The sequence below is a fragment of the Sclerotinia sclerotiorum genome, genomic scaffold (genome assembly GCF_000146945.2).
Source record: "Sclerotinia sclerotiorum 1980 UF-70 scaffold_23 genomic scaffold, whole genome shotgun sequence".
NCBI classification, from domain to species: domain Eukaryota; kingdom Fungi; phylum Ascomycota; class Leotiomycetes; order Helotiales; family Sclerotiniaceae; genus Sclerotinia; species Sclerotinia sclerotiorum.
In genome coordinates, this window is record NW_001820813.1 from 54,900 (window position 1) to 70,385 (window position 15,486).

The window sequence follows — 15,486 nt, forward strand, 5'->3', positions numbered from 1 at the left end:
AACCAATCAAAACGAAATCATTGCAATTTTCTAATGTGTTTGCTTCATTCTCCTTCAACCATATATATGCTCGCAGTATCAACATTTTACGAGCAAATATTGATATCGCTAACGCGAATCTTAACTCTCCATGGATTCAGATTTCCGGCTAGCCTGGCCAGACAGTGTTGGAGTCGAATCCAACTGGCGCCTAGCGCTAATCCTTCGCCAAAGGGTCATTCGGTTTCGCATGGTGCACCGAGCTAATGAACTGGCCTAGGTTTACATAGCCTCGGTCTTTGGTCTTGGGTCTTTGAATTATCAATTTAATTGTCTCGGCCATTAACCTATTGTTTAGAGACATTTTTACCAATAAAATGTGTCCTATAGGGCTAACTTTCAACCTCAAACCTTAACATGAAGACTTTCCTTGGTTTTGGAATCAAAAGTCGGTCTTGTTGACTTTGGTCTTCAGATCTTAAAAAATGACCATTTTGCCTGAGATATTCAAGGCCACGTCTGGTTTGATCTCGTCTTGACAGGGGATTGACTGGCGTGAATACGGACTGAATACGGAGTGGCCGAGCTACGAGAGTTCTAACATTTCTGTTCGTCCGAATATAGATTTATGGATGGATATATTAATGGGAGAAGAGGTTGCACATGGTAGGTATATCTCTACTGCAACTTTTCAAACAACATTCCTTGATCTTTGTACTTTTACGTAACATGGCACGAGATAGTGAGTTCGCTTCCAGCGTAAATGATCGTGGACGTGGAAGAGATGAAGACAGGGGTCGTCGTCGCGAAGATTACGAGCCTTCTTATGTCGGAACAGAAAGACAGTCAGAATACCCAAGGCAGTCAAGACAGTCAGAATATTCTACACAAGCTCCACCGTCTTCGTCAGCGAGTACCAGACGAACATCTTCTCGAAAACCACCACTTTCTACAACAAGCACCAGACGAACCACCTCCCGAAAGCCACCCGCTTCTCGACATGGCGAATCTGTAGCAGGAGGCTTTGTAGATGTATCCAAACCTCCGTCGGAAGTGAGTACTGTTGCAAAGATTGATGGTGGGATGCACAAAAGCGTTAGTGTGGTTGGTAAGGAAATAGAAAGAGCGGACAGGCTCAAAGGCAGGAGAGATGATACCGACGCTCGAGAACAAGCGGTGAGAGACGATCGTGAATGGTTGGCAAAAAACCAAGGTGTTCTTTCCGATGAGCTAAGAAATAAGAGAATCCATGACTTTAGCCAGAGCACATTAGATCGTACTGGGTTCGGTCGTCAACAGTCGTCTCAAGCTCCAACTAGTGTAACAGGAGCCTCCAGTGCATCCCGGGGTACAGAAGGAGGCAGGTCCGGGCGAGCCAGAGGAGAAAGCACGGCGTCGAAAAGTAGAAAGCCCTATCAGGAACCAGAGCCCGTTGTTATGACCGCATCGATTCAACATAGATCTAGAAGGCTGACGATGGAACACACTAGTAGGGGAGACACTACTGTAACACTTGAACAAAGGCACCATTCAACTCAAATCTATTCATCTAGTCATGGTAGGAAAGATGAGAGAGGTTCTTCGAGTTCTCAGCCAATCCGCCCTCGGACTATCAAAGATTCTGTTTCGGGTGTATCACTGAGCAGGAATCAACCAACGTCCATTACGGGTCATTCTACACGCACTCCCTCAGTCTCTCAAGGGAGTATTAGTGGTGAACCAGCCGCGAGAAATCGCGCGCTTGAGTTCCGGCCGAAAGACTCACGATATGATGATAGCAAGTCATCAGCATCTGCTAGTACCGTCAGACCTGGCACGGTTATCAGAGACAGCTTACCCAGCAATTTCCCTGAATTTTCGAATTCCAAATCGGGTGCTAAAACCATCTATTCGAGTTCAAATGCTTCCCTTTCGAGGAAACCTGCAGCCTCACTCGCTGGCACTGATTTAAGATCACAGTATTCGGCAAGACCCGAGAGTTCGCGCAATGGCAGTGTTTTGAATCCAGAATCAGCGCCGGGTTCCGTTCGTCATTCACGACCACCGACAGCTTATCGTGACTACCCAAGTAGTGCTACTAGGTCTGTTTCCCAAGCTGGTAGCCGGAAGTCTCGGGATCCCCACGATGATCGTTATGATAGAGATCGTTAGAATACTGTTTCTGCATATCTAATATCACAAAGTAGGCGTATGTAGTGTCCAAACTTGAGCATTTTGATCTCATCTGGTAAGTACTTTTTATTGTTTTTCTTTAGACATCTTCCAGGTGTATGATTTGAAATGCAGTCGGTACTTTACATTACCTAAGCGGATATGGAGTCCGGAGTTTAGTTGTTAGCGTTTGGTAGTAAATCGAGTTATTGCTATTTTGCCTTTTGGTTATCGTTCCATGTTTTAAGTATCGATTTATTTGCAATTCCAGACTTTATTTGCCTGAAACTAGGAGTACATCAGTGTGAATACTGTAATAGTTCAGTTGAGGGGTCTCAGGGTGCCGTCTGTCGATTACCAATCTCGGAATCTATTAGGCAAATTTTCATGTGGTCTGGGTCTATATTTGAGTAATCTGATAAATGCGTTTAGAATTAATATGATTGGTCAGAATTTGGGGTGTGAGGAGACGAAGCCCCTCTCAAACAATGCTGAGAGGAGGGGAGTGTGTTTCAAGGGTTGTGGGTAGTACTCACGTGTCATATAGTGTTTTCCGAAAGAATGGTAGTGAAGAGTGGGAATCTGAAGAGCCTCACAGCATCGCCAGCGGAGCATGCAGGGTCGCATCATACGTAGCCATGCGGCTCCAAAGTGCACAAATTTTCTTATATATTCCATCCTGCATAAACTAAACACCGTAACTTCTAATGAATAAATCATAACACGCAATGCGATTAATCAACGCCGAAACTCTCGAATTCAAAGAATTCCAAGGCGAAGATATCCCAGAGTATGCAATTCTATCGCACACATGGGATGGCCAGGAAGTCACGTTTCGCGACTGGGAATTTGATAGGAAAGGTGCAAAAAAGAAAAACGGATATACTAAGATTGTGGAGACGTGTCGACTGGCGCTGGAGGAAGGATTGGACTACGCGTGGGTTGATACGTGTTGTATTGATAAGAGTAGTAGTGCGGAGTTGTCGGAGGCTATTAATTCTATGTTTGAGTGGTATGCGAGAGCGAAGGTTTGTTTTGCGTTTCTTTCGGATGTGATGGTGAAGGGGAAGAGAGTGGGTGGTCAAATGGACAGGAAGTTGAGAAAAAGCATTTCTAAGAGTAGATGGTTTACGAGGGGTTGGACGTTACAGGAGTTACTGGCTCCTAGTGCCGTTGTGTTCTACTCAAACGATTGGATTAGACTGGGATATAAATCGTCGACTCTTACCGCGCTGATCAGTGATATAACTGGTATCGATACTTCGTACCTCTTGGGTCGTAGTATTATTGACGCAAGCGTTTCTCTAAGGATGTTTTGGTTATCACAACGAAAGACGACTAGGGTGGAGGATATGGCATATTGTATGCTCGGAATGTTTGGTATCAATATGCCCTTGCTATATGGAGAGGGCGCGAAAGCGTTCGTACGGCTTCAAGAGGAGATCATCAAGGTATCTGTTGACCACACGATATTTTGCTGGTCCTGGACCAATACCGTCTCACCCGCTTGGACAAGTCTCATCGCGCCATCACCAGACACATTCAAGTATTCAAAAGATTTCCGCAGAGCAAGCGCGGACGAGCAAGCTTCTCCTTATTCAATGACCAACGTGGGGCTCTCCATCCGTCTACCGATTATCCAAGCATGGTCTTACAATTTCATCGTTTTGATGGTTCGTCATCGTAGTTCGAATTCCCAGTACCACCAATGGCGGGTCTGTATCCCCATACAAAGTCTTCTCCGACCATCCACTTCCGATTTCATCAGCACCTACATGAGAATACCATACCCGCCTGATCCAATATTTATGCCAATGTATTGGGCCTCGGCAGAAATAAACATGTTTGTCGTATCGAGAATGATCTCTATGATTCGCGACGAACCTTTGCTTCCATACGAATCTGAACCTCGCAGTCTACTAATCACGATAGGAGAAGGTCTTCCCAGTCCAACCCCCCTCACCAGAGCTCATATCAATGAAGATGGGGAAGAATTTGATGTTAGACTCGCGAAAACCATTCCTATTTTTCATGCGGAAACATTTCCGCAAGGTTTATTTGATGAGACTAGAAGTGTATTTAGACTCACTCATCGGGTTGAAAATGGCTGGAATGGGTTATTAGCGTTAGGTAACAGGGGCTTTGGATGTGTGATTTTTATCAGTTGCAAGATTGATGCGGCGAAGAAAACAAGATGGTTTTGTCATATTCTTCCTTTGGTTCTCTGGAGAGAAGATGAAGCGGAGAGACGGGAACTGTTAAAATTCTTGGAAAGTCAGGTCACAAGTATAGGACAAAATGAAATAAGAGCGGCGATTTGCCCGGAGGTCGGGGGATACTTTGGTATTGATGAGGACGAGGACGACACCTCCGGGGATGATATAGATAGGCAGAATGAAAGCAAGGTTGTGGCTGCGAGGTTGGAAATTGGATTAAAAAGGAAGCGAATTATGGAGCTTTCGAAAGACATTCGAAAACAATTATGTGCTTGATTGTTTAAGAATCCTTGAGGTATTAGGTCAAGTCCTTGACATCTATGGATATGAAGCTTCTTTGACATGCTCAACAGCTAACGTCAGGAATCTCGAGAAATTGATTCAGGTATGACAATCTCTTCTCATTAATAAAGCTTTATCTATACAGATACTAAATCAAATACCCTACTTTTTGATCACCCCCTCTTTGGACCACTTTCTTTATAAAAGATTACAAAAATCAATGTCTAATTTTATTTATTTATGAATAAATTTCCTTGGAATTTCAAAAATATATATTTATTATTTTTATAGTAAAAAATAATGATCTTTGATATGAAAGTATGATTAAAAGGAGAGACGGCCGAAAAGTAAAGTACTGGACTTAATGTTTCATTATTGTTTATTTTATTTTTGTTTAAAACACTATTATTCTTTTCTTTATCATCGTTAAAGTAAAATGATAGTCGATGTTCTATACAAAGGCCTCCATCTACACCATTTTATACGCCACTCATGCTCAATAAATTCGTCTGTGATCGAGGGCATTTTGTAATTCCAGTTCATTTTCTCATTCATCCTCATCCGGTCCATCGTATCCCTTAACAAACTCATATTGACCATCGAAGGACGTTCATTATCACTGATACATCACACCTCACTGATGTCGCTCATTTCACCATCGCTGGTTAGTGGCGCTATCCCGGTGCTTTCATCATCCCTGAGCCAATCCACCTGACCAGCATCCGCTTCTTTCGCTATCAACCACCCCTTAAGTACAAAGTTCCTAAGAAAAGTCAGGACTAAGGTCACAACGAAGGACCTAAGGGATGCAGAACTCAATCCAGCTTCCCAAATAGTCCATTGTGTTACCCTTTCCATTCGCTGCCAGCCTCTTAACACACTGCTCAAACTCCTCGAAATTTATTTTTCCTAGTCCACCCCTCTCCTTGCCCTCCTGCTCCACACCTTCAATTGCCCACAACTTATATAATACCTCGTCACTTGGTCTCTTTTCTTCCTTTGCCAAATCTTGTTTCTTGACCTGCAAGGACCTTGAAATCGACGATTCAAGACTTGACTGACACTCTCCGGTCGGTCTATCCAAAACCACATTATCAGAAACGGAATTGGGTCTGAATTGAGGGAGTGTAGGATCTTTGTGCTCAGACAATTGGGAGCTAGTAGTACTGGTAGCCTCATCACGCTCTTGTTCTTTCTCTTTGAGATGTACATCAATATAGAACGAAAGAGTCGGTGGCAAGAGAGACTGCAAAGCATTGAGAAGTTCACGCTGTTGATCCAGGCTGAGATTTTCTTTATCAACGTAATATCTCCATGCCCTCAACGGATCGTCCATATAATAGGGAGCATGTTGAAATTCAAGTACTGCCATTTCAAGGTCAAATTCGCGGCGTGAGACACCTGATAATACACAGTCAGGAACGGTCGCCAAACTGGGCACGGCATCGGCACCACCGGGCTGCTCCACTTCGTAACCTGTAGCCGCTAGGAGTTCATCTAATTGCCTTTCTCGTACATCCTCAATTTCTACCTCAGGAATATCAGGCCAGACGGGCCGTGGATTAAGATCAATATTAGTGATATTTGTTCTCTCGATGATACCACCACCCATGTTCTCAGGGTTAACTAGTTTCTCTTCTTCGAATTTCTTAGCCCTAGCCCACCTTGTGAAGTCTTCGGTATTGAAAAGATGTCGATATTTATCACGTTCTTCCTTTGTTTCTAAGACCGCCACCGCCAAATCTTCTTTAGCCCGAAACAATGGATCTAGGAGTTCATTATAAGCTTGCTGCGTGACTTGGTACAAAATCTCCTTCCCCACGTCCTTTTCCGCATCGGATATCTCTATGCCACCCCAACGTTCAGGCACGCTTCGCGAAGATGTTGAAGGGTTTGAGCGCGTATCAAAATCATCCATGTCCTCGGCAAATCGTACCTTGGAGGAAGATCGAGAATGAATAGTCGGCCTTTGCTGAAATTGAGACTTGGAGGATTCTCCATCAGCACTATTTGTGGGAAGATCTTCTTCGTCGTTCCAGTCAGCAGGCGGTGATGCTCCTTCTTCTTCATCGGTGTAAAATTGTCTTCGCTTCCATCGCTCATGCAATAAGTATCGCGATTTGTGTCTTTTCAAAGTGTGCTTTATAATGAATGGGCGGGCACTCTCTGGAATGTTTGATAATGTATATTCAGGTCCGCAAACTGCTTGGACGTCTTCGTCGGTGATATTCAAATCACGTCGACGGCGTTCGAAGGATATGGTCGCTGCTTCAGCGGGGGCCAAAAACGGATTTTCAGTGACGTGAGACTCATCGAGTAGAACGGGGTCGTCCGAATCCCACTCCGCATCGCTGGCTTCCAGTTGTTGTCGGGTAATTTGCTCAATATAATCATCAAGGGTATCTTCTTCATTGGGGTAGTCCATCAAAAATCGCCAGTAGCTTTGTGTCCTCTCAACCGGTCGCTTTGCAGTAGTCGAAATCGAACTAAAATTGATAATAGTATCAGCTCGACTTGAAGTGTCATTAGCACTTGGCCTCATCACACCCCTTCCATCATGTATCTCCAGCTCTCCGTCACGGATACGTTTGCCCTCGCCAGCACGCAACTCTACTGATGGATTTGGCCCTGAACCTGCTTGAAACAATTGGCCGAGAGCGTTACGACCACTAAGGTGTGCATGTGCTTCTGAGCTCATCATCTGCTGTTCGTCAAGACCTTCTAACATATCTCTATGCATTTGGCGATATAAAACGTAGTAAGAGCGGAACATCCGTAGGAAATCTTTCCTATCGACGTAGCCATCATCATCTATATCGTAACCTGCAAAAATCACATGCCATTTATCCTTCTGCTTGCGGTATGCCTGACCTCTGAGAAATTCCGAAAATGAGATGAGATCATCTCTGTTACTATCATAGAAGGCAAACATCCTGTCGAATATAAGACTTGGGGCATGATGTCTGTAACCACCACTGGGCACTAAGCACCGGTCAAATGTTCTCCTATCCATGGCTAGGCGTATATCGTCAGGGTCTTCTGGCCAAGGTGTGTTCGCCATGAAATTCCATTGTTCAAAGTATGCTTCCAATTCCGGTCTCTCAAACCCCGTCTCGCGAGAATATTTCGCGATCAATTCCTTGGGCAAGATCTTGACTCGGTCTATGTTATCAGGCTCTCCAGTATACCATACAGGTTGTACTTGCCTTGGACCGAACGATGGTGCTGGTATCCTAACTTTGTAGAATATATGCGTCTTGGTATGTATGCCCTGTGCTTCGCATGATTCACAAAGATCAAAGTCTGCACAGTTTGCACATCTGTATCGAATTCCTCGAATAGGAACTACTGAACAACCATTACAGCCACATCCCCTGTGTACATATGCGTTTCGCCTCGTAGCATCTTCGGAAACACGAAACAGAAGTTGAACAATATTTTGCCCGTTTCGTTCATCTTCTGCAGTTGGTGCTCTTCCTGTCTGGCCGGAATCATATCCCGGCCCATCATCCACCACTGTATCTCCATCTGTCAAAGGTCTGGCTACAACATTCGCATCCTCGTCTTCACCTGGTGGAATAGGTCGTAGCTGAGCAGTTATAGACTCGTTGCTTGTTTCTGTGCGTCGCCGTCGATGGACCGCATTGCTTCGACGTAGTCTGCTACCACCAGTATTGTCTCGTGTATCAGTGACTTGTGTGCTATAAAGATAGTATATTCCATATGCAGCGGCACAAGTTGTGATGGCCAATACCGCTCCCCTACTCCTCGACAGTGTATTCGAGGCTGTAGTGTGTGAGGCTGACATTGCTGCAGAGTTGTTGTATTAGACTTTGGATCGTCAAACTACTGCTGAATGTCTAGGTTGAAGCAACCAGAATCGCAAGAATACATGGTGGCATCTGCGATGCTAAATTTAAAAGTTTCCCTGGCGTTGTGCTATGATGGTTGTAATAAGTTCAACAAACAGAACTGTTTTTGCTTGATGAATTCTAGACGCGACAGAAGCGGATTCGCCTTGTGTCGTGGAGCTTGTCAAGACTATGAATTTATTCAGCCTTCTTCCTTATCGCTCCCGCTTATCATCACGTGACAATCATTTCCTATCCTATTCACGCAGCCATGTGTCTCGGGCAACAACATAAGGTAATATTGTACGGTGGCTCAGGTCTACAAGTAAGCTACGAATTGAAAAACACTAGCTACACGCTTCATCTGCACAAAAGTCACAAGTCATTATGACAGGAAAGTAGCTAACATATAGAAGTATTTTATAATCATTGCATCAATATATTGAAAGGTTGGATATCCTACACTCCATAACACCAATAGTTGACCCGTTATCCCAAATCTTTTTAATCCTATCCTGTGACTCCCTTAACGACACCAATAAAATGCTAAAAACATGCATCTAGCACAAGCCCTTGATAATTCTCAGCCATTCCCCCCTTATCCGGCTGTCCTTGGACTCCGCCTTCTCCCTGTACTCTGCGCAAATACCTCAGACCCCGGTATCGTATTTTCCCTTCCCTCTAGAGCAATCACACTTGATTTTTTCGACAATCTTCGCTTCGGTATCTTACCAGTTGCTTGCTTCTTGAAAGGAGGGGTTGACCCATCTGAATCAAGGGATTTGACCGAGCCGTTTGACATTAAGCTTGAGCTTAGACTTTGAATCTCTGAGTTCAGTGACCCGGCGTTTATGTTCGCGTCGATCTCCCTAAGTCCAGTTGGCTTGTTTTCTGGTTCTGCGATGGGAACAAAAGCTACCTCATCATCTACAGTAGTAGGCGAAGAGTCATTGTAAACCACTGGGATAACAACTTTGCTTGGTGATGCAATGACTTCTGGCCGACGAAGAGCTGCTAAGAGTGTTTCATGCGCTTCAGTCCGTGGTAAATACGTTGGATAATGATACTGAACCTTCTGAGGAGTCTCTCCTGTTGGCTCGTACTCCTGTATCGCCGAGCTATCAATTAAAACGCGAAGATTTGCAAGTGGTTGTCGAAGGTTGTCATCTAATGGAGTAAGGTTCTCGGCTAAGGCTGTTGTCTTTGAGGTCATCTCATCCCCGAGATCTTTAACACGTTCATACGTTGATGCGAAATGGGTACCAATGTTGTCATACGAAGATTTGACCTTAGTCGATAGACCTTGGAGGGATTGTGCATGGAGATTGTGATGTTCCGCATTTTGCGCTCGTGCACGAGTGACAAAGTCATCCAGTGCTTGCATTTGAGTGCTGATATCCTTCATTTGTTCATCGACAATACGAACGGTCTCATCATGTACAGACCGGGTTGTAGCTTGAAGAGATGTGTTGTGCTTATTCGCAGCCATCCAGTCATCCTTCAACTTGACCTTCAAGGTTTCTCGAGATCTCAAGACTTCCTCAACGAGTTTCTCTTCCTTTTCATTCCATGCATCCATACCTTGACTATACTGGGCCTGAGTTGATGCGAATGTCTCGTTCGACGATTGAATATCCGTTCGAATGGCTTCGATTTTGTCACCAAGACGTGCATCCTGAGCTTCACCTTGAGCCATTATCAAACTCGAGATCTGCGAAAAAAGGTTTTGACGATCCTCGGCGGCTTGCTTCCGTTCTTCTTGAAGTACTCCATCAAGTTTCGAGTTGATGGCCGTATTTGATTGCATTGCGGCTTCACTGGCGGTATGAAGTTGCTGTCTCAATTCATTTGCCTCTGCCTTCTGTGCATTGACGTGTTTGAGGAGGTCTTCAAATATCGACTTAAAATCTCGACCGAGAGAGCTATATGATCCATGAAGTTGAGTGTGAAATGCACCCAGCTCGCTAATAACTTCTGCAGAAATTCTTTCTGCTGCAACCGAAAGTCCTTGGAGACCTTCTCCAACTCGGATCTTGACATCTTCCCGAAGAGTTTTGATCTCTTCAAGAACTACGTTCATCTCTTCCTTGACCGAGTCGGTCTGCTCAGACACTTCCTTCCCGGAGTTTTCAAAAGCAACAACATTCTCTTCTAAGAATGCTTGTGTTGCCGCTAATTTTTCCAGTTCGCCGTCGACGAATGACTGCATTCGGCTTGAGACTGCAGCCATGAGTTCCTGTTGCTGAGCTCGGAACTCTTCGACCCGTGATTCCACGAGATTCGTTACCTCAGAGACATGAGCCTTCGACAGTCCCCAAGCATTTCGATTCAGGTCCTGGAGCGCCGACTTTCGCCTGTTTTTATCATGAAGACCGCCCACATCGTTTACTGTGCGTCCCAATGTGGAAAGAAGCTCACTACCGACAACACTGAGTTGTTCTTCAGTGTGCTGGTGAGCTTTTCGAAGCACAGATTCTTCCTCCAAACTTCGGCGAGTGTTTTCAAGCACAGATTCGGTTTGCTCTAGAACTCCTTTTGTTTCGTCTAAGACGGATTCTGCGGCCTCAGCCTTTTTCTTCATGGTCATGAAGTTCGAAGTCAAGGAGTACAATTCCTGGACTTTGTTTCGAAGATTCGTTTCCATAGTTTCGATTTTCGCTGCTTGTTCTTCGCTGAGTATCCTCCGTGACTCACTTTCGACTGTGATCTCCTCATAATTCTCATTGGTCAAATAGACTCCATTTCGTTGCCTGGCCGCAATGAGTTCACCCTTGAGCTTTTCAATTTCATATGTGAAATCTTTGAGAAGTGTTTTTTTGTTCACCATTTGGTTGACTTGAGGTTTGTTGCGAATGTTCTTGGCTCGAAAAGCATAATCTAAAGTCGAGATTGTCTCTTCCAAGTTGCTCTTAGCAGGGGAGACCGTAGCAATGATGCATGTTTTCGTCCGACCACCCAATGAATCTTGAAGAAGACGTGTGAGTTTCGATTCCCGGTAGGGAATATGGACATCTCGTGAGCTTCGATCTACCAGAGCGTTGATGACACGGCCAAGAGTCAATAAACTCTTATTGATCAAGCCAGCTTCAGCAGCTCTCTTGTTCTCGGCACCACTACGTTGAATATTTTCACTTCCTGCCAAATCGACCAAGTTCAGCTTGCCGGCGCTAACATAATCCTCCCCATTTTCTGCTGTTCTCTTGATGTAGGCCGTTACTGTAAAGACTGTATGACTCCTACTACTAAGGTCGTTGCATTTGGTCGATGCAACCTGTCTTTTGAAAGATCCATCCTGCAGGATCTTGACACCATCCCTAGCGGATTTGATATGTGATTCCTCCATGCCCTGGACAATTGTACTAGAACTTCCCTTTTTGCTGGTATCGTCGTAGATCTTCAACTTTATGTTATCATCGACCGATATCAAATCGCGCAGTTCTTCGTTATAGAGTTCGATGAATGAACATTTCACAGAGGATTCCGCATCGTCTAATTCGAGTTTGTTGAACAAAGCATGAAGAGCGCGAGGTATAATTCCAGCATTATCTGAAAGGATTCCGAGATGATCACTCATATCTCCGGACATTGTATATGTTTTTCCAGTACCTGTTTGACCATATGCGAATATCGTACAATTATATCCCGCGAGCATCTAAAATTGTCAGCAAAGCCATATAAATAATAGGATTGAACTTTACCTCATCAAGAATTGGAGTTACGACATCATCAAAAATCATTGCTTGGTCTGCAGCAGATGAAAATACTTTGTCGAAATGGTAACTCTTGTTGCTGAGCGCGCTGGGCCCCATAGACAAATCAAGATTCTTGCCCTTTACTCCCTCCGTTGAGAGAACAACTCCACTGTTTTCTCTGACTTCGCGCTCATTTCGACCTCTACAACGTACCACGACGTTGATATTTGTCTCCCCACCTCCGTCATGTTCAAAATCTCTTTCCTTCCTCTTCGTTCCTGTGGTAGATGTCGCAACTGATATGACTGATCCTGTTGGGGATACTGCGCCAGACCTCGACGATGGTGGTGGCATTGCTGAGCTTGCTCTTGAAGTGGAAGGTCTTGGTCCTGCTAAAGAGCTTGAAGGTCTTGGTGGAGGTCGCATACTGTTTATCCTTTTATTGACAGCCGGCGCTGCTCGAGGTATTCCTGCCATTCTTTGGATGATTGCGTTTATGGAACAAAATGTATTATACCCCGCGAGGGAAAGAACTTCTGTAGGGTGCTATTTTGATGTTTTATTTATTTGTTTGGATACACAGAATCAATTGATCGAGTTATAGATAACCGCGAACAACAATTTACGTGTAATAGCAGCAAGCATATAGATGGCTTAATGCTGATCGTAGAATTTCGAATATGAAACTATTTTACCTATACAGACCTCGGGATATAATGTCGTCGTATTTGTTTTTGCCGTAAATGAATGTTGGTGTTCTTTTCTTTAATCAACATTTCATTTCTCCCACCACATCTGTTGTCCAGGAAACCAAAACTAATCCCACTCTCTAACCTTACTCCATTCAAGCTTTGCATCACGAGCTTTCAAGGCCCGAGCCCCACTAACATGGCATCACTCTGGGACCGTCTTACTCCTCATTCGCAATTATTCAAGCAATATCCAAATAACTCCAATACACCTGCACCAGTACCATCACCATTATTTGTTGGTAGTTCAAATACAAATGTAGCAGATATGTCCCTATTCAGTGCTCAAGTCCATCCTGGACGAGCTCTGGGCTTTCTAGGTATACTAATAAATGCAATATATCCCTTCTAAACATCGGAGACTGACAGTATATCCTCAGTCCTAGGAGCTTCGCTTCACGAAATCATCACACGAATAAAAGCCGAACCACAACGATTTCCTAAACTCGACTTGACCTATGAGCCTACAGCCCCTGTTGATGAACCTGTTATCCTCAGTCTACCCTCTAACGGAATCCGTCTCCGCTTTGATGGACCCCAGCAACGTCTGCGACTTATAGAAGTGTTGGATTTTACGAAGAACAAACTTACATATAATGATCGAGAGGTTTTAAGATCTGGTGGAACTGCTTCGCCAAATAACGCTGGGACTGGACATCTTAATGGACCAACCTTTCGACATATTTATAAAAGTTTAATTGGGCCTACGTTTCCTGGAGAATACATCAAGCCCGAAGCTGGAGATGAGACTGGAATGGGCCTATATGTGTTATCATATCCCGGAGTCGCTTTCTCATTCCCTATTCATAAATCATCTTGGTCACCCGGAAAAGATGTCGTTTCGTTACTCTCATCATCCGCTAGCCAACCTGCTTCTTCTATGGCGATATTCTCGGGAGAATCTTGGCCCGAGGCACGAGATAATTTGTTTACGCAGACACTTGAACCTCTCAAAACATTCACACCATTAACAAAGGGTCGAGAACAGGTTGCAGATGAAATTAGCCTCGTTAGACTTTATGGTGGAGGCAAACTTGAGTTCGTTCGTCGTTTTAGCAACACCCCTTTTTGGATTCTTCTAGGCGAAACAACTCCTCAAGAGCTTGTAGCTGAACTTGGACCACCTGATGCTATATATCGAAAGAACGATCAAAAGATGTCAATCCATAAGGCTCGAACCGCGAGTAGCACTGGTAGGCGTCCAGCTCCAACCGATCTACGAGATGATTCTACCGATACCGACCAATCTTCAGCTCACACTGCGACGGATGATTCTGATGATGATAGTGGTGAAGGAGAAGTAGCAGGAAATGTTACTGGGGAATGCTTCTACAATTATTTTTACCACGGTTTTGATGTCTTGGTCTCTACTCCAACTTCACCGTCACAACTTCCACCATCTAAAGCTCGTTCTCAACAGGAAAACAGTCGGATCATTCCTGTGGATGCAACTGCTCGTCTAGTAGCTACAAAAGTGATATTACATGGTAACGTTCCAGGCTCATATCCCTTCAATCGCCATCGCCGCTGTCGCTGGGAGATCGAATATTTATCCCCAAAACCAAAATCTAAAATAATGGCCATAAACTCCGAAACCCCTTTTGCATCAGTCGAAAGTAGTCTTTATAACGAATGGAAAAGCATTTACACCAACGTAGAAGAAGCAAAGCAAAGGCAACGCGGTATGGTACTGAATCGTGATTGGGGGGATAGTCCAGGTAGTAGTTGTGAACTGCTCGGTGGTTGGGAAGATAGTGTAGGTGAGAAACGAAATGCAGGAAAGGATGACGAGAAGGGCCTGGGTAATACCACGCTGTTTGGATTTCCGGGATTGGTATTTGAAGTATTGAAGAATGGAACTGTTAGTGGTGTTACGGTGTTTTGATTCGAGGGGTAATTGGAGCTTTTAATGGGTGATTGGATATCAATTATTTTGTGCTAGGTCGGGTGTTTTTGGGGTACACATTCTTTAGACTGTGTGCGTAGATAGGTTGGCTATTGGATGGGTGAAGTATAGGCACTAAGGAGTTCACAATATTTGATGATATCAAGACATAGGGCTATAGCATTGACATTCTGAATATTAATTTTATCCTACTGAGAGACTGGAAGGTTGCCTACCTGCTGCTGTGTTCCCTTCTCTGTCATCTCAAATAAAGGCTATCCAATGACAGCAAAAATACTTGAGTCGTATGTATGTATCTATGTATATGTAAAAATCCTTAGCTTAGCACGTCTTTATATCCATAGGGAGGTCTCCAGACGCAAACAATATATATTACTACTATTACTATATGTATTTATATAATCAAAGAAAAAGAACCACTATGTAATTATACATTACGCTTCCCACTCATCACATCACCATCGCCACTCCAACCAACCTCCCCTGCTACAGTAGCTAGTCACCTAGAAGCACTACCCGTAAACGTAATATTCTAGAGGACTCACCACCGGCCTATCCTTCGAACATCGCTATGGAGGACCTTCATCGCATCACTCGCATCAGGTCCTACGCCTAAAGACATCTCAATATCATGCATGGTTGACAATAAAGTGCTAAATC

The 15,486-nt window shown here is 44.2% G+C and overlaps 5 protein-coding genes across 5 annotated transcripts; 3 read left to right on the forward strand and 2 right to left on the reverse strand.

Annotated features, from left to right (window-relative positions):
* Positions 1–708: 708 nt before the first annotated feature.
* On the forward strand, positions 709–2,130 carry SS1G_12972 (predicted protein; the record flags this gene model as incomplete). The annotated part of the gene is made up of 1 exon (XM_001585830.1): positions 709–2,130. The coding sequence occupies one exon, from the start codon at positions 709–711 to the stop codon at positions 2,128–2,130; it is 1,422 nt and encodes a 473-aa protein (XP_001585880.1).
* Positions 2,131–2,858: 728 nt separating this feature from the next.
* Positions 2,859–4,622, forward strand: SS1G_12973 (hypothetical protein; the record flags this gene model as incomplete). The annotated part of the gene is made up of 1 exon (XM_001585831.1): positions 2,859–4,622. One exon carries the CDS (start codon positions 2,859–2,861, stop codon positions 4,620–4,622), a length of 1,764 nt encoding a protein of 587 aa, XP_001585881.1.
* Positions 4,623–5,255: 633 nt separating this feature from the next.
* On the reverse strand, positions 5,256–8,436 carry SS1G_12974 (hypothetical protein; the record flags this gene model as incomplete). The annotated part of the gene is made up of 2 exons (XM_001585832.1): positions 5,256–5,391; positions 5,510–8,436. 2 exons carry the CDS (start codon positions 8,434–8,436, stop codon positions 5,256–5,258), a joined length of 3,063 nt encoding a protein of 1,020 aa, XP_001585882.1.
* Positions 8,437–9,077: 641 nt separating this feature from the next.
* SS1G_12975 (hypothetical protein) lies at positions 9,078–12,648 on the reverse strand (the record flags this gene model as incomplete). Its single annotated transcript, XM_001585833.1, has 2 exons — positions 9,078–12,131; positions 12,178–12,648. The coding sequence occupies 2 exons, from the start codon at positions 12,646–12,648 to the stop codon at positions 9,078–9,080; spliced, it is 3,525 nt and encodes a 1,174-aa protein (XP_001585883.1).
* Positions 12,649–13,059: 411 nt separating this feature from the next.
* Positions 13,060–14,805, forward strand: SS1G_12976 (hypothetical protein; the record flags this gene model as incomplete). Its single annotated transcript, XM_001585834.1, has 2 exons — positions 13,060–13,240; positions 13,307–14,805. 2 exons carry the CDS (start codon positions 13,060–13,062, stop codon positions 14,803–14,805), a joined length of 1,680 nt encoding a protein of 559 aa, XP_001585884.1.
* Positions 14,806–15,486: the final 681 nt, after the last annotated feature.